The sequence below is a fragment of the Propithecus coquereli genome, unplaced genomic scaffold (assembly GCF_000956105.1).
Source record: "Propithecus coquereli isolate 6110/MARCELLA unplaced genomic scaffold, Pcoq_1.0 Scaffold89, whole genome shotgun sequence".
Lineage (NCBI taxonomy): Eukaryota > Metazoa > Chordata > Mammalia > Primates > Indriidae > Propithecus > Propithecus coquereli.
Window position 1 is genome coordinate 7,060,487 of NW_012155173.1, and position 19,029 is coordinate 7,079,515.

General features: G+C 44.1%; 1 protein-coding gene across 3 annotated transcripts in view; it reads left to right on the forward strand.

Moving 5' to 3' along the window:
- The window catches only part of ASTN2 (astrotactin 2), an 893,996-nt gene that overhangs the window by 421,062 nt on the left and 453,905 nt on the right, over positions 1 to 19,029 (forward strand). For 2 of the 3 annotated variants that reach the window (XM_012664418.1, XM_012664417.1), the window contains 3 exons: positions 15,019 to 15,103; positions 15,615 to 15,689; positions 16,451 to 16,588. In XM_012664418.1, coding sequence (XP_012519872.1) covers positions 15,019 to 15,103; positions 15,615 to 15,689; positions 16,451 to 16,588 — 298 coding nt within the window. The remainder of the gene's footprint in view (positions 1 to 15,018; positions 15,104 to 15,614; positions 15,690 to 16,450; positions 16,589 to 19,029) is intronic. The other variant, XM_012664419.1, reaches the window with a different exon arrangement.

Genomic DNA, 19,029 nt, shown 5'->3' on the forward strand with positions numbered 1-19,029 from the left:
ACAAAGCAAGCAACAGGTCTGACTGTTCAAAAATTAAGCAGGACAAGAAGGTGAGAATAAACTACAAAAGAGACTGTGAAAACTTTTCCTTATGGGGGACTTGCAAATCCCACTGAAAGTCAAGGCAACCTTTGCTTCTGAACTTGAAAGAAAGAAGTTGTGAGAGATCTGAAATCTCATACGGCAAAGTTGCATATAGGAAAAAGGTAGCCTGAGGTATCTCTGATGATTATCTCTGGGGTGTAGGTACCAAAAGAAAAGAAAGTGCTCAGCTTTTAAGACCAGATTTTATCATCATAAATATAATCTACTGGCATTTCAATTAGAGACTATATTTCACTTTATCCAACAAGTATGTTAAAAATTATATTGGTCTTTTTAAAATGGTATATGCCCTACTATTTTAAAAAAATAAATCCAAGAATCTTCTAAATATGTAAGAAAAACCTTATAATAAATGGCTTATGAATAAACGAAAGTGTGGAAGTAAGATGGTGGTAAAAGCAGAGGTTGGAGGTGGGGTGTTATTAGGATACAAAAGCCATGTTGGAAAGTGTTCCATAATTGTTGATGGTGAGTTGCTTCTGGAAGCCAATGTGGTAGGGTCTGTGCGGGCACCAGTCCCCCTGCAGGGAACAGACTGCCCTCCACCCACTTCTTATAAGCCCTGTTCTTTAACTGGCTCATTCCTCCTTATACTTCCTGTTTCAGTTTTAATGTCACACCCTCGAGGAAGTGACCTTATAGACTGGGTTACCCTCCCAATGTGTTGTGCTCCATTAGAACTATTTTTCCTTTATAGTAAATAATAGCAATAGGACACATTTATACAGTGGTGTGTATCAGACACTTGTCTAAACCCTTCACATACATCATCTCATTACTCTCTCAGTAACCCTACGAGGTAGATACAATCACATGTTAACTAATCTAAGATATAGTCACACGTATGTACCAATATTTTATGTACCACTAAGGAGAAAAAATGCTGCCAGTAATAGTCATAAGATACTACTAATTACCAAATGAGTTCTCATAGCAGGGATATCAACATGTGGAAAGTTCTGTGCCTTAGAATTAATGTAATGACATATTATTTTCACCATTTTACAGATGAGCAAACTAAATCACAAACAGTTAAAGGGTTTTCCAAAGTCATCTAGGAAGTGGTACAATCTAGATTTGAGTCTTAAAGGTCTGACTTTACAATTTATCCTGTAACTACCAACCTATGCTAGTATGTCAGTACATAATTAAAAGCTATAATGATATATTTATGTGGTTCTGTGTTCAATTACTAGCTATCTAAGAAACTGTGTGCTGTAGAAAGGCAAGGATTGCGTCTGTATTATTCACGGCTCTGTCCTCAAGCCCAGCCCATTGTTTAGTACATTATTGGTGCAGAGACAACATGAAAGATAAAATATTGGATTTGGAGACAAATTGCATGGGCTTCACTGCTAGCTTTGTAATTTATTCATGGTATGACCTTTGACAAGTCCCTTTTTCTCTATGGGCCTCAGTTTCTCTATGTATGACGTAAGGAGCATTCACATTGGATTTTCTCTGAGTGCTCTCCAGCTCTGAATTCTGTGTCCTGAAAATCCTTACTGAAAGCCAATGCTATGGCTTTGGAGGATGTAGAATGAGGATGCCCAATGATTCTTGATCTCTTGAAGGATAGACAACATGTGCACACAGGAAACTGGGACCAACACAAGTTTCTACACTTAACAATCTACAGATCATCTGGCCCAACCCTTCCTTTTATACTCGATGAGCTTGAGGTTTGGGAAGGGTTTACTTAGTAGCTCAGTGAGTTGGTGGCAGAGGGAGGTCACCTGACTACTCTACTGGTGCTTTGCTTCCCTTCTCTTGAAAACATATTAAGCAGTCAAAATATTTTACCCTGGAGATATACGTCTCCGCCAGCTGCAACTTGAGTCATTACCTTTTGCATGGTCTCTTAGCATATGTGGAATTGGCGCTGGTTTCTGCAGTGCTGTCCCAGGCTTGTCTTGCAGGGACACCCTCAGGCACATTCAATCATGCAAATACGTGTCAGGACAGAGCATCTGGGGCATGGCAGGTTCCCCACAGCTTCATTAACGTCTTTGTTTCCCCAACATTGACTGAGCCCCAAGATTGGGTCAGCCACCAGGGAGAAAAGGAAAAGAATCAGTGCCACCCTCTCTAGGTGCCCGAGATCAAGCTGCATTAATACTGGGCTCTGTTTCCTTTTTTAGAGGGGCAGTCAGGGCAACATAGAAAGACCTAGGCATTGAAGGCACACAGACCTGGGTGAAATCTTGGCTCTGCCTCTGACTCTTGGTATGGTTTTGAACAAATCACTTAATATTCCCAAGCTTCAATTTTCTGCTCTTTTTAATAAGAGGGGAAACTATTCACCTTTGCTAGGTTATTGTGAAGATTATAATCAGTGCGAAGTACCTGGTACATTGTATGGCAAGTGTACATGTTCAATAAATGGGAATTATTGAATCAGGGGCAGAAAGAACCCCCCAGTGTTGGCAATACTTAACTCACAGAAGACTAAATTGTGACGGAATGGAAGGCACAATGACAGATTTCTGTGCAGAAGGAGCCTCCGGAAGCCTTTTAAAACACAGCACTTAGCAGTAGCCTGGCCACTGGGTTTCTGGTTATTTGATACCATCTGTAGGGAGCCTGCCCATTGTACCAGACTGTCCTCTCTCCTCTCTCTTGTCTGAGGGCAGCTTTTGTTGCAGTGTGGATGACTAAAGGCCTCTGAATAGAAGTGTGTGCATGTGTGTGTGCGTGTGTGTGTGTGTGTGTGTGTGTGTGTGTGTCTCAGCCTTTTGATTACAACATTGAACGGTCTCTTAATTAAAACTTCACTAGATGGATTTGGGTCTCTACTAGCTAATGGGGTAGATGCTGTGGCGGGGGGCAGGTAGGAGTATGGATTTTTGTTGTTAACACTCGGATTTGGCCTCAGGACGGGGCATCCAGAATTCAAAATGCTCCTCCCACGTCAGGTGAGGCCAGGAGTCCTCTCCAGGTAGGGTGTGAACAGCCTGCTGTTCTCTCAAGTGGCTGAAATGGACGTAACAGTGAAGCCTGACTCCCTAGTGAAGCCTGGCGCAGGCCACTTGAACACACGTTGCTTAATTTTAATGATTCACAATGATTCTCCATCATATACCAGGAAATGTACCGTAAAAATGTTTCGTGAAAGAACATGCGCCTTGGTAATGGGAACCTGCACCGTTAATTAACTCATTGCCGGAAAGCAGGGGCTGCGGTGTGTGCCTGAGTGGGAGGGGGCAAAGCGAGTGGAGTAGGTGGCAGGGAAGGGAGGAGAAGGGAAAGAAGGAAAATGAGAAGAATTAAGAAAAAGAAGAAGAAAGGAAGGGGAATGCGTTTAACCGGAAGAGACTGGACTCTGTCTTGTTTAACCTGCACGTTGATCCTCGCGGCAGCCAGACTGTACTTTCTGTCTCTTTTTTGTGGATGAGGAAATTGAGGTAAATCTGGGAATTTAACCTGGGACTCTCCGACTCTAAAGCCAAATTATTTTTACTGCAGAGTGCCAGGAAAGAGAGCCAGAGAAAGACACACAGATAGTAAGGGACATAGACACACACACAGAGGAAGACAGAGACAGAGAAGCAGGGACCAAAGAGAGAAACTGAGGCAGTGGCAAAAGCACAAACACTGAGGCATAAAAAGAGAGACAGGGAAGGAGGGAAATAGAGAGAACCACAAAGCAAAGGAAGGAAGGGGAAGAGAGGGGAGAGCAAAAAAATGGATATGAACTTCACCAGGAATGAGATGAGCAAAGTGAAATTAGCATGGTTCCGCTGAATGTCCACATTATGTAAAATGGTGTAACAGTCCAGATGAAAGGACTTGGAAATGACAGTTCTCTCAATTCCGGGGAAACTAGCAATGACCCTGACCATCTGCCTGCAGCTGAGGTCGAGGTCACTCTGAGGAAGGGACCCCTCCGAAGCACAGTGCAAGCGTTGCGTGCTAGCCAAAGGTTCTGCACCTTTCTTCCGGATTCCTGCCTAGATGAAGGCAAGGCTCCCACTCTTTGATGATCTTCTCTGGGTCTCTGGACCTCCTTGTTTTATGGCATTGATGACAGGGGCAGGACAAATAGGTATGACCCATTGCACTCAGAGTGCACTCTGGAAAACCACTAGTTTTTGCACCATAATTGTATAAAAGGAATTTGATTTTCAACTCCCAAAGATAGCTAATGCTTGGGGGAAAAAAAAATATCAATGAGTCTGTTTTGTGGAGTGAAGAACCCTTTTGCAAAATGAATAATTACCCTTGGCTTAATTTATTTTGTATATTTCACTTTGCTGTTTCAGGTTTTGTTCAGTCGGGGAATTGCATTATTAATCATCCTGTGTTCCAAATAGTTTAAGCATATATTTTATCCTCATAGCATTCTTGTGATTAGGAGAGAGCAGAGCTTATGTTCCCCGTCTTTTAGGTTAGAAGATGAAGCTCAGAGAGATGAAGTGGCTTAAGGAAGGCCACCTAGAGACTTTGGGGAAGCAGGACTCCAGTGTCCCATAAGGTTGACAATCACATTGCCTCATCTCCTCTGTGTCCCTTTAAGCTCCCATAGAGCTGTATGGTACATGGCCACCTAGGGTCACAAAGGTGGGTCATTCTGATGAGACATGGGGTCATGCTGAACTCATTCATCTTACATGGTTTGGTGCGGGGGAGTTCTGACTCCAGAGTCAAACAGACCTGGGTTCAAATTCTGACCCTGTGACTGCTTTGCTATATGAACTGGGGTCAAGCCATTTGGCACCTGTGGGCTTCAGTTTCCTCACCTGTGAAATCAGGACACACCTGCTTCACAGGGTGTTTGGGGGGATTAAGGGTGAAAAGGTGGATCAAACACGTCATGATTAGCAAGCTCCGTAAGTATCACTTATTCTTTCCCTTTGGTGGAGCTACAGCCAAGGGGCCCCAGATAAGACCCATGGCCAGGGAAGGACATTAAGGCCACCAGAGGACCAGAAATGAACCAGCTCCCTAATAATAATCACAGCAGTAGCTGGTAGTATTTATGGAGCCCATGCTGGGAACCAGCATTCTTCATGTTCTGTGAGAATGGCTGGCACAATTAACTTAGATACGAGGAAGGTAAGTCTAGGTCGGAGACAGGAAATGTCACCCAGTCGAGGAGCCGCTTGTTGACGAAGGCAGAGCCCCCATCCCATTCTGACTCCAGTGCTGTCTTCTCTTCCTTAAACGGCCTCGCTCCTCCCGCACCAGCATTTGGGAATGACTGCAATAGTTCCCCTGTATCTGTGGTTTTGCTTTCCATGGTTTCAGTTACCCGGGGTTAACCACGGTCTGAAAATATTAAATAGAGAAGTCCAGTAATAAACAATTGATAAGTTTTTAACTACACATGAGTCTGAGGAGTGGGATGAAATCTCGCGTCGTTGTGCTCCATCCTGCCCATCCTTTGTCCAGCGTATCCGGGCTGTCTGCACCACTGCCCACGAGTCACTTAGTAACCATCTCAGTTATCAGACTGGCTGTCGAGGCGTCACAGAGCTTGTGCTCAAGTTCCCTTCTTTTACTTACTAATGGCCCCAAATCGCAAGAGTAGTGATGCTGGCATATTGTTATAATTGTTCTGTCTTGTTATTACTTATTGTTGTTAATCTCTTACCATGCCTGATGTATAAATCAAACTTTATCACAGGTACATATGTATAGAAAAAAACATAGTATATGTAGGGTTCAATACTATCTGTAATCTCAAGCATCCACTGGGGGTGTTGGATTGTCTCCCCTGTGGGTAATGGGGGGGTGGCTGCTGCGTTCTTGCAGGGGGATGCGGGATTTTCCAGGGGCTGCTTCCCCACACCTGCAGAACCAGGGCAGGAAAATTTCTTAGCCCCTCTAGACCTCTGTGTGCTCTTCTGTAAGGTGGGGTTTGTAATAGAACCTACCTCGTGGAGTTACTGTCAGGATCACTTGAGTTAATATAAAGAAAGAACTTCCAACGCTGCCCGGCAGTTAATCGTCTCTCTGTGTTCCCTCTCGTTACTTTTATTACCGTTCCTCCGCACCGTGAGACCCCCAACGATCCACGCTCCTTCCTCTGTCTCCTGTGCTCTCTGTGCACACGCCCCTCCCAGCGCACATCGCAGCTGGTGGGAGTGATGCATTTTCCTCTTGGGCTTCCTACCCCAGTGCCAGCTACCTGAAGGAACATGTAAGATGGATTTGTTCCTGTGCCCCCATCTCCCCTGTGCCAGGTCCAGAGGACCCGTGCAGAGAATGGCAACGGGTGTGGAGCAGTGAGGTGCAGACCAGAGGTGAACCAAGTCGGGGGAGGAAGGGAGGGGAGCCGCAGCCTTGAGGGGCAGGGCCACCGAGTCAGGGAGGAAACGTGACAGGCCAGCCTGGACAGCAGCACAGCAAGGGTGGCGGTGTTGGCGACAGTAATGATAACACCACCACTGCTCACCCAGTGCTGCCTATGCGTCTGGTGATGTGTTAACTGTTTTTAATATGCTGTCTGCAATTCTTGTGACAAGTTTTAAAATTGGGTGTAAGATGCCCCTTTTCTGATGAGCCCCGGAGTTGCAGTGACTGATCCAGGGAGTGACCAGTAGATGGACGGTGCGGCCTCAGGTGGCCTCGGTGGCCAGGCGGAGGCCCTTTCCTCTCACCAGGCTGTGTCTGTCCCCCAGCTCCCCAGCCCTTCCAGCACGTCTGAGAAGCTTGGAGGATGCAGGGTTCTGGGGCGCGCGGCAGGGGGTGGGGGGGAGAGGGCAGCCCCTGGCTGGTGGGCCCAGCTCTGCGCATCCACCTTAAGCATCCTGTGCTCATCAGCTGGAGCCAGACCCTCCTTCCTAATTGTTGGAGATGTCTGCTGCGTATCCGTTCCAGGCCGTTAGTGAGATTTCATCACCTCACTCCATCCTCAATCAGCATGATTTTGAGGGAGGCTCTTCCCCACACGCTTTTCTCCTAGACACTAATGATAGATAATCGTGTGTGTGGCGCACTGAGAGGTGGAGGGGGCTAGAAAGGAGGGGAGTGGAGCCAGGGGAGAGGGGGGCCCCTGGCTGAGACTCTGGCACAGACTCTCAGCAGCCCCAGCCACCCTGCACAGGCTGAGCCAACATCCATTAGTCCCCATATAGCCTTGATTAAGGACTGTAGTCTCCATCAGACCCGGTGACCGGCCTGTGCCACTGGAACCTTTCAGTCTCTATTATTTTTTTCTTTGTGCTCTCAGAGGTGTGCTGATGAATGGCAGTGAGGGGCTGGCGGCTAAAATGCAGGTGTTCAGGTTTGTCTCAAGTGCTTTGGGAAGAACAGGCCAGAAAGGTCTCACGCCAGCAGTATGAGGAAGGAAGGGACATCAGAGACATCCTTGCGGGTTGCTCAGATGTCAAGACCAGCCTCCTCACTGCACATGTAGAGAAATCAGTCCCAAGGAGGGAGGGCCCTGCCCCAGGTCACACAGCACATTTGGCTGCATAGATTTCTAAAGAAGCTCCAAATTACATCCTCTTATTATTTCACTCCAGTCATGTTTTCCTGCCTTCCAAGTCTCTATTCTCCAAACTTCTAAACTTATCTGGCTCCCTCAATCACCAGAGAGATGCTGACTTTGAGAAACAAGACCAGAGCATGTTAGAGAGGAAGAATCAAGGACTGGAACTGAACGAGATTTGGAAGGGTGTTTTGGGATCTCCGAGTACTGCCTACTCATTGTACAGATGGGAAGACTGAGGTCCAGAAAGGTAGAGTGATTTGCAGAGGAGTGAGGGATGTAAAATATATCCCCTGATGGCACTACTTATACTCAAAACTGCGCCAAATATCTTGTTCCTTTACTACATGATCGTTTTGCCCTTAATTTTCCCTTGCCCCCTCTCCCTCCTACTTGGGTCCCTCCTCTGTTGACCTCGTCTCTCCCCAATGCACGGGCTCTGCTTTGCTCATGGAACGGAATCGGGGAAGACCTTCTGCAAGAAGCTTCATAGGGTCTGCAGGTGGATCTCAGATGCCCCTGTTCTTATCAGTAGACCCAGGGGGAGTTAGAGCAGGAAAGGTACAGGGAAGGGGAGTTGTTGATAAGCTTGGAAAGATTAGCTGGGGCTGATCATGAGGGGCTTTGAATGTTAGACCAAGGTCTATGCACTCTGCCCTGAAAACTACTGGAAGGCACTGAGAGTTTTGGGGACAGGCCATGGAGCAGGTGTTCTTTAAGAAGATAATTGGCCAACAGTCAGATCCGATAGGGGACACTGAACATAGGGTAAGTAGTGACAAGACTCTTGCAATACCACACACAGACAGCGTTGAGGGCAGTGGCAGTGAGGAGAGATGGGAAGACATGGATCTAAGTGGCACCGAAGAAGCGTAATCAGTGGGATTCCAATATCATTTGGATGCTGAGGGTAAAAACTAGGGCCCAGTTAGAGATTTTTCTAAAATTTCCAATTTGGAAAGAAAGTAGTACCTTGATTCCTAGAGATGGGAACATATAGGTTTGAATTACATGAGAAGCTTTTGCCACTATAATGCTGCATAACAACCATTTTATTGTCAACAACTATAAGCATATATATTTTTTTCTTTTTTGCACACATCTGGGTGGACTGATCTAGCCAGGATTCAGCTGCCCTTGGCTGTAAGCTCAGACAGAATCCAGATCTGTCCCACGTGTCTCCCATCCTCTGTGGAGCAGCTACTGCCTGGAGATGCTTTTCTTTTGGCAAGAGGAAGGAGGGCAAGAGAGAAAGTCCAGCCACACAAACACATTTCAAACCTTGACCCAAGTCATGTCTGCCCCATCCCACTGGCCCAAGCAAGTCGTACGCCAGGCCCGAAGACAAGGGGCAGGGAAGAAACTTTACTTTTCCCACAATCAGCCATGGCAAAGATGTACCTGCATAATGCTACCACAGGGAAATGACCCTCAGTGTCTACAGCACATGTAAATTATCTAATTAAAGGTGGCTTTCCTTGTTATTCCTTGTGGTTATGTTTATCGCTGTGACGTTTGTAGTGGTATAAAATAGCATTAGCTTTGGAGACCTGACTCTATGACCTTGGGCAAGTGAGTTGTCGAGTTTGAACTTTGGTTTCCTTGTTTTACAATGAGAGCATTAGTACCTTCCTCGTGGCACCAGCAATGGGTGTGACAGGCGATGACATATGTCAAGTGTCTTCTGCCACTCCCAGCATAGAGCATAATGCTATGTCCAGCGCATGCCTCTCCCACTGCATGCCTGGCCCTGAGCTGGGCTTCAGTGACACTGACATGAAGAAGGCCAAGGTGGCCCCTTGGAGTCAGAACAGGGAAGGATGCTGCACTGACTGCTCTGAGGGCCCAGAGAGATGTCTTTCCAAGCCACGGTGACAAGAAGAGTAAATAGAAAGTTAATAGCAGGCAGTGTCCCCAGCCTGTGATGATAAGTGATGATGGAGTCGAAAGCAAGTGAAAATAGGATCATAGGAGTATGACAGGATGAGAGGAGGGGAGACAGACAGCCAGCACCGCTTGGGAAGGAGGCTTTGCACTCTCACGGGCATGAGTGCCTCCGAGCTGGGGGGATGGAGGATGCAGCAGCCTCTGGTCTGAGCCTTGTCTATGCCTGTGTCTCCTTCAGCTGTGGGAGCCATAGACAGAGACAACAGATGTTAGTAGCTCTGGACACAAGGGAACCAGCCTTGAGGATTATCCCATTTAAACTGTCCAAAATGTACAGGTAAAGAAACTGCAGTCCCTTCGGCTTTGCAAAGGGCATGGCTTGGATTTGAGATCATCCTTCATCCTAAGCAAGCACCTTTTCTTTCCACTAAAACAAGCTACTGAATTGGCCTCACCCACCCAGGAACAATAACAGTAAAAACTCAAACAGCTATTAATTATATTTTCAGCAAGAAGAAATGTACCAGAGACTGTGCTTGAGAACTTTTCAAATACATCACTTGATCCTTCTAGCAGATACTTGATATCAGCCTCATTACAGATAAGGGAATAGACTCAGAGAAAGAGAAAGCTTGATCAGGTTCTTAACAAACGTGAAGGGGCAGATCCAGGTTTGATGCAGCACAAGGTGATTTCAAACCCCACACTTCGAACCATTTCACCAGCCTTCTGGTCTTATGTTATGAAGAGGAAAGCACTGTCTACTTTGAAGTGGTTTGTTTAGAAGAGCACCACACAAGACAGTCTGATTGTTCATGATCAGGAAGTTCTGTTGTTTTTACTCAAAATTTATTGAGTGAGAATGTGTGTAACAAAGAATGAGAACTCAACACATGGGAGTTAGGAGATAAACATTTTTAAACCAACATGGCTCATCTACAGGTAATAACACAGAATTCTGGTAACCAGCCCAGTAGAAATTCACCTAATTGAACTCTCTTACGAGAACCACTTTAATGAAGAGAGTAAACTCTTTTTTTCAGGCCTACATTATTAACCACATCTAAATGTATGTTTTTAATGTGCTTAAGGATATTTCAAACGCATCTTACCTTTTTTTATAATATCTGTTTGTAAATGTAATATTCTCATTTTAGGAAACTCAGAAACATCAGAGGAGTACAAAATAAATTGCTGGATAAGGCTTCAGGCTGCATTGAAGTATTGCTACCACCAGTGCAGCACAAAGGACACTAAGGTGGAGGCCACGGACCTGGGTTTTAATCCTGGCTGACCCAGAGGCGAGGCCAGTGATTTGGCCAAATCTCTTCACTCTCTGAGCTTGAGTTTCCCCTTCTGAAATATGAAGCTGGGATGATTTGAACTAAATGATCTTTAATGGCCTCTTCTACTCTGATGTGAAATAGAATTCTATTTTAGACAGTGTGCATCCGCACTTGTGTTTACACTTTTCATTTCCTTGGCAAATTCTCGTCTCGGATGTAAGAAAGTTTCTTCTGGTCCTCAGCAGAGTCATCATAATTCTAAATGAACTCAGCCTGAATTCATGGCAATCACAATATATTTATGAACCCATTAATTCATGTATCTATCCGTTCATTCATTCATTCAACAAATGAATTGCCTACCCTTTATCAGGCACTGTACAATTATTGGAATATGGGATGACTAAGAAAAGATACCTACATTCAAGAAATTCCCATTTAGTAGAGGAACGGGCAAATAAAAAATTATTTCCCTATTCCAGTGGTATAGATATTACTATTGTGAAATATGTCATTTCGTTTATTTAACATTTATTTACTGAATGCCTACTCTGTACCAGGCAGCACAGCAGGTGCTGGGATGCAGTGGTGAGCATCCCACTTCCTTTACGGAGCTTGCACTGCAGTGCTAGGGGTAAGGGGGCAGAGGCATTCACAGTCACGCTGATGTGTATCCCTGGAGAGCTGTTCTTCAACAGCCTGGCTATCCTGGGAGTGCAGAGGCAGAATTAAAGAAAAGACTCACCCAGAGAAGGGGTTAATAACCCCCACTCTGGCTGTCAGAGGCTTTGCATCTTGCGAGAAGGAAATGCTTGGTTGCAAACAGTGGACGGTTAGCTGAGCCAACAAAATAGGAAGCAAGAGTCAATAAAGCCAATAGCCATGGCATTGATGGAGATCTTGCCAGAGACACCCAGTCCACGCTAAGAGTGATCACAGTTGAAGCTAAAACTAACAGTGTCGAGAGAGCAGAGGTTAGGGATTTGGAAAGACAGCGCAAACAGCTGACTGTTGGTGCTCAGAATTGATGAGCATCTACTCCAACCTTCCGTTTTGCCGATGGGGAAACTCGGGCCCAGCGAGGAGCTGATTACTGTGTCTCTAGAGTTAACAGGTGAACATGTACCAGAACCCGGCGCCTGACTTGGAATTAAAGGAAAAGGGGAGGACACTCATCTGTTGACCATCCACTCATTGTCTACCTAAGCCACACGCTTCACTCTTCACTATTTCAATTTGTTCGCACATCAGCTCTGTAAATGGACATTACTATCATTCCCATTCTATAGGATGAGAAAACCGAAGCCAAAAAGGTGGAATAACTTCCCCAAGGCCACACAACCAGGGAGAGAGAACGTGAGAGTGGGACAGAGGTCTGTGTGCCCCCCTCTGCCTACCTCCTGTTCTCCAGGCAGCCTCCTGGGGCTGCCCAGGGTGGATGCCTCTCAACCGCAAAATACACATTCATTGTATAATGCGTGTCAGTAATTAATGATCCATTCTGAGTCAGGGAAAACTTGCCTCGTAAGCACACAAGGAGGAAAGAAAAAAAGATACATAGCAGCACCCTTTTTCTGAATAGATTTCTCATTCTCACCAATATTCCTTCCACCAAAAAAAAAAAAAAAAGAGAGAGAGAAAGGGGAAATAAATGAACTGTGCCTTTTTCCAGAGTCCCTGATAGGAGAAGGAACCTCAGCATCTGCTCTTTCCGAAAAGAAGAAAGATCCTCCCCGCCCACCCTAGCCTGACTTCCTGTTCCTTTGCCGGAGGTAACCATTTTACCTCTGCTGTTATGAATCATGAGGCCTGTGGCTTGTGGCAGATCATAAATCAGTCCTGGGAGTCTCGAGGACAAATCCCAGGACTTTTAATCTTTAATATTAGATGTGTTTAAAGTGGTGAATATTTCATGAAGGGACTGTTGCATTTTAACACATCATTAGTGACTCCCACTTCTCCTCCCATTCGTAAATTATTCCCTTCCAAATTTAAGTCTCTCAGCCCTTTCCCTCTTTTCCCTTCCCTCTGGCAACAGTCAGTCCATTAGGACTTAGGTGACGTGTGCTTACAGCACTGCCACTCAGGGGAAGACCCCAGGTGTGAAGCTGTGGGGGAGGGGTGCACTGAGCATTCTTGCCTGGGAGCAGCACCTTCCTTATCTCCCAGGTACACAGAGAAGAGGAAAGGTAGATCTCTCTCATCCGTTTCTCCTTCTGTCTTTCAATAATCTCATTCTGAATATTTCGAACACTATCTCTGACCCATTCTTCACTCCATATCCCGCCTTACTACCATTTTAGTTCAACCAACATTCCTGAAGCCCAGGCTACTTGCGAACTACTTAGCAGGTGCCAGAGTACAGAGATTAAGCAGCAGTGTAATATATACAAGTTAGAATGTTTTTTAAACACTCAGAATGCTTTGTATAAAGTCAAACGTATAACATTTGTACTTCATAGGAAAACAATGAGGTTATTTGGTGAATACAGGCATTCTGAAATGAGCAGCTATGAGTGATAGCTGTAGAACCTGTGTTACTTTAGTACTACTACACTTAGTTCACTACTACATTTAGTTGCGGTTGCACAAGGTTGAGAAATTTCTGAACCCCAAGATATGTAGTTGCAACTAGCATTGGCCCCTCGACTCACCCTTGGTATCCTTCCCAATGAAACAAAGATGACAGGAGATGAATTTTTTTTTCCCTGAAGCCTGAATAAAATAACTTTACCTGGCAAAACTGATGCTCTCCAGTATTCTCAATTCTGGCATGTGGCATCTGAGTGTTTATCTGTCACTTTTTTATTTAAAAAAATTTTTTTTAAAAAATCTTTTAAAGGAAAATTAAAATCCAAAATTTTCACAGTCCCTAAATCTCCTCCATTGAACAATACATTTCCATGGACATGCTTTGAAAACTCCTGGGTCAGATCAATCAAATCACTGCAGGATAGGAGGGTTCCGGTCCTATTTGTGTATGAAAGAGAGAAGAAATTTGTGTGGGTACGAACGTGATCTCCAGAAGATGCGAAAGCAGGCAAGCTGGCAGCAATAGTCTGGAAATTTACCAGAGCCATAGAGGTAGTTAATTATTCATTCAACTCATTGTTGAGCACCAACTCTGTTCTAGGCAGTAGGCTAAGCCAGGGCAGTTTCTACGTTCCACAGAATGCTAATCCCCAGTCATTCCACCAGCAAGTCTCCAAAGGTAAAATAAGTTTGGGGACAATTGCATATTCTCCCTCAGGGAGAATCATACCATATTGGCTCTAAGGAAGGGTATAGGATTTCCCAAACTTGTTTTTTTAATAAAATCTATTTTTGGCAAAGCATCTGTGAACATATCTAAAAAAACACCTTTGGAAAAAAAAACAGTATCTCATGAAATCAAAAAACATGCTCCTACCTGGAGAGCAGACATGATAACAGCAAGGGGTAGGACAGAGAGCTTCTGAAAACTTTTCTAGGATTCTGAAGATATGCTAGGAAGGGAGGCATGCGCTGACTGACTGAAATGAACTCAGCCAATGTGAGCAGATACGATGAGGGATGGCAGCGTGGGATGCTAGCAAGCACTCGTGCAACTGGGCATAAGACATGCCCCCTAAAAATGATGGGTGCATGGATGCACGTGTGAATGGATGGCTGGAAAGGCAAGAAATAAAAGGGAAACAGAAAGAGGAGAGGGGAAGAGAGGACAAGAGAGGAGATGGCAAGGGAGGCAAGGAGAGGAGAGGAAAACTGATTTTAAAATCAAACAAAACAAAGTAAAACCAAGAGACAATAGGCAAAGAAAATGATTTCTCCAAAAGGGGAAATCAAAGGGTTCTTAGAGGAGGTGGCATTTGATTTGGGGTTTATGGATGGCCCTGACCTATTCATTCAGATGGAGAGATTTCAATTTTCTGATTACACTGTCACAGTAATAGTGCTTTATCATAATTTAAATATTTGGAAATAAGAGCCCCTCTTGTAGCCACCTGATCACTTCCTGTTTCCCTGTTTTAAGTTGTGAGCTTCTTCAGCGACCAGGTTGCGACTCTGACCTCTGCATCTCCAGTGCCGAACTGAGAGCCTGGCAGAATGTGGCCAGGACTTGTTGAATGAATAAATGAGTGAATGAATGAACAAATGAATAAACTCTATTGACCACAGTAATCAACAGACCAGAATACCGTCTTTCCATTGTCTTTTTCTAAAACCAGGCAGCTTACTTTATCTCCCAGGAAAATGAGAAAGCCAGAGGAAAGCCTATTTGGGGAGTCCCTCTTTCACAAGACTATTTTCTCTTTTTGCTTACAGGAGAATGCAGCTGTCACGAAGGCTACGCCCCTGACCCTGTTCACAGACACCTGTGTGTGCGTAGTGACTGGGGACAGAGTGAAGGGTGAGTAGCAAAGGACATCTGGGCTGGGACTGTGGAGGACCCACGCCTACCTCTGTTCTGTTACCAGAGGCCCCAAGCGTCTACACAGAGAAGACTTTCTCTGCAGCAGTTGTGTTCCTGCAAAACCCAGTGGGAAGTGAATTCTGCTTTCCCACTGAAACACATTTTAGTATGAAAAGTACATGATTGATGACTCTTCTAGAGAAAAAAAAGGCTGACATTTAAGTCACTCGCCCAAACAGAAAGTAATCAATGAACACTTCCTCAAGTGGACAGACAAGGAACGAGAATCAGGTTTTTGCACATAGACTTGTAAATGGACATAGACGCTTTATAAAAGTGCTGACTGCTGTAAATTGGAGACAGACTTTTATAATGTAAATAGTCGTGCCCAATAATTACTTCTGCAAGATTTCGTTGTGTGTAAAGCTTCTCTTGAGCAATGTGCACATATGAATCCCACCTGCTTCTGACTAATACCATCTCCTCTCCCCTTTTCTTCTTCCCATAGACCTTGGCCTTACACGACACTTGAGAGGGGTTATGATCTGGTGACGGGCGAGCAAGCCCCTGAAAAGATTCTCAGGTGAGTTGACAGTCTTGTTGGGGCATAATTTTGGGAAATGGAGAGAGGTCTGATAGGAAGGTGTGGTCATGTATCCTCAGACTATCGAGCTCGTGCACCTCTGGGCTGCACTGAGTACGAGAACTGTCATTGGGACTAATATATATTAATACCATCATGGCTCAGGTTGCTATGGGAGTCTAATTCCCATTTGTCTGGCATCCAGACTTATAGACTCAGATACTTGAACTGGAGGAGACATTACTAATTAGAAATAGTCTGTAGCCTCAGAACCTCTTCCCACCACCTCCATGAAATCTTGTGTAAAACTTCAACACTTAGGCGGATAAAGGCGTATAGAAAATTAAGTGGCAGAACTGGGAATCGAATTTTGGTTCAGATGGATTCAGAGTCCATGCCCTTAACCTTTGTGTCAGACTGCACCTGCTGACTTGGCGGTCATGTATGGAACTCCTGCTGGATATCAGGGCTGACTGCTGGAAAAGCAGAGCTGAATTAGTCCCCATCCTCACAGAGTCCACTGTTTACTCGGGAAAAGAAAACTAGCAATGCAAAGTAATGTGCGGGCTAAATGATTAACAGATTTTAGAAATGATCATCCAAGGCTGGACAAAGTTGGCCAACATCATGCCTTGGAGAATGCAGGGGACTTGGGTGGAAAAATAAGAAAATGTCCTAAAAGGGGTGGGAACAGAGGCCCCTTTTTGCTATTTGCTGTCTGCTCGCCAGGGACTTCCCCAATGGAAACTCTTACATTGCAGGTCTACTTTCAGCTTGGGCCAAGGCCTCTGGCTTCCTGTCAGCAAAAGCTTTGTGGTTCCGCCTGTGGAGCTGTCCATCAACCCCCTGGCCAGCTGCAAGACCGACGTGCTCGTGACCGAAGACCCTGCAGATGTCAGGTAGGGAAGTCGTCTCCAGTACCCTGTACCCAGGACTTCTTGGAGCCCTGGAAGTCTGTCTGTTTCAGTATCACAGGGACTCTTGTGAAGGCACCTGCCTGGTTAATGTAGAGAACACTGTCAAATACACCACGCTCCTAAACTCCCAAAAGCATCCTCCATCTCTGTGTCTCGGTGCCTGACATTTCCACGTTAGAGCTTTCCTTTGGGGTTTATATTAAGTATAAAAGAGGCTAGCACATTGCCTGGCTCATCATGAGATCATTAATGACTTTATCTTACAAAAGATTTTTACTTAACAGTATAAAGGAGAGTCACAAAGGCAAAAGTTTAGAGAATGGGATGCTACCTATTGTGTACTGGGAATGGACTTTGGGCTAATCCATGAATTTTAAATGTTCACGTTAAATCTTTTTGTATTTAACTTGTGAAAAGGTGGAGACTACATTTCTTACATGTCTTGCACTTTGTAGCTAACTTCATTATAGACTCACTCTACTGCACACAAATTAGTTTCTTACGTATCCTTCCTTCCCATTATGTGGTGCACTTTTCAAGGTCAAGGAAAATAACTTATTTAGCTTTTTAATCCCCAGTTCCTAGTACATATTGGACATCTACTAAATGTTTATTGATTTAATTAAGTGTGTTGTCTTAGATCTGATCCTAGCACTGTTCTGGAGCTTTCTCTTGGAGGGTTTATTTCTCCCAATTTGATTAAGGGAAGCATTCCAGAAATTTGATGTTACCAAAAGTAGACTCTAGTTTTACGTCTACAACTGGCTTGTACACAGCTTATTGGCATGTGAACTAGAATTAAAACATGGACCCCCTAACTACCAGTGACTGTTATTCGACCTTTCCATAGCTACCTTTGGGTCATTCTGAATGAAGATGTTATCAGTATGTCTGTGACATCTTGATAGAAAGCTCCTAGAACCCAGCTCTCCTATTTTGCAATGTGTTTACTCTTACCTTGTCAACTTTCACTTGGAACGGATGAAACTAACATGCTTTATTAGAATATTAATATTTCCCAAAAGAGGTTGTTTTAAAAAGAATAGATCAATAAAGGGGTGGCACTTAGGAAATGAAGCAATAATTACTGGGAACTAAGATGGTTTCACACATACACACAAATTGATTTGTGGAGAATCGCCATTATTTCCATTTTTTATAGAATTGAAGTAGATGAGATTTTAATGAAGCAAGTGCTAAGATCTCTCTGCATTACATATTTTAAAGAGGGAGCAAGGATCATCTGGTTGAAGAACTATTCTCAAAGTCCTTGTCTGAAAGCAACTAAATTACTTTGTCTGAAATCAGCTAAAAGAAAAAAAAGTCTTGACTAGTTGTCCTCAGAGTTCCATACTGTTGACTTTGCCTTCCTGATTTCGGTGAAGAAACAGAAACACAGCTGTTGAACTGTCTGATGGTAACACACACTTTGGAGCTGGGCAGACCTGGGTTAGAATCCCATCTCTGTTAAGTGTGAACCATGTGATCTTGGCTGACTTCGTTTCTCTAAGGTTCCACTTCTTCGTCTACAACATGAGGATAGTAATAGTGCTTTCTTCATAGAGTGTAATATTAATAATATTTCTTATCCGTTGATCATTTCCTATGGGCCAAACACTTTAGTAATGTTATCTCATTACATCCTTGCATCAGCCCCATGAGATGATGCTAGTATTATTTTCATTTCTTAGATCAAAACATGAATAAATAAGCAAACAAACCTAAGGCATAAAAGTGATGCCTTCATTAGTAAGTGATGAAACCATGTTTCAACCCCTGATCTGCAGTGGTGGATAGAAGATTGCAATCATCACCATTTGAAAGAATCTGCATTATGTAGATTGAATTTTCCAAGCTGCACTAATAAACCTTGTTTGACATGACATTGCCCAGGCAAGCATATCATGGGTGTTTAAAGAATTAATAAGTTCCAGCCAGATGATATGTTAGAAATGTAATAAATAATAGATCATAATTATAGATAGCCAATAATACTGCCATGAAATCACAACAGAGAGATTAGAGGAAAGACTATGTGGGAAAGCAGAGTCAAAGGGAAACGAAAGGTAAGCATCACAGTAGGATTGGAGAGGAAAACTTGAACGTGCAACTTGATTCTTTGCTTTTTGGTCTCTGATGAATTCTGGGGAAAGTATGGGACCTCACACTATAGAAGGAAGCACAACTTAGTAATCAAACATACAGGCTGTGACCCACCAGGGTGGCTAGTTTTAAAACAACTAATGATAACAAATATTGGTAAGGATATGGAGCAACTGGAACTTTTATATCCTTATAGTGGGAATATAAGTAGGTATAAACACTATGTAAACCTACTGGGCAGTATCTACTAAAGTCGGATGTACACATACCCTGTAACCCATCAACTTCACCCCAAAGAATATGCCTAACAGAAACATGTA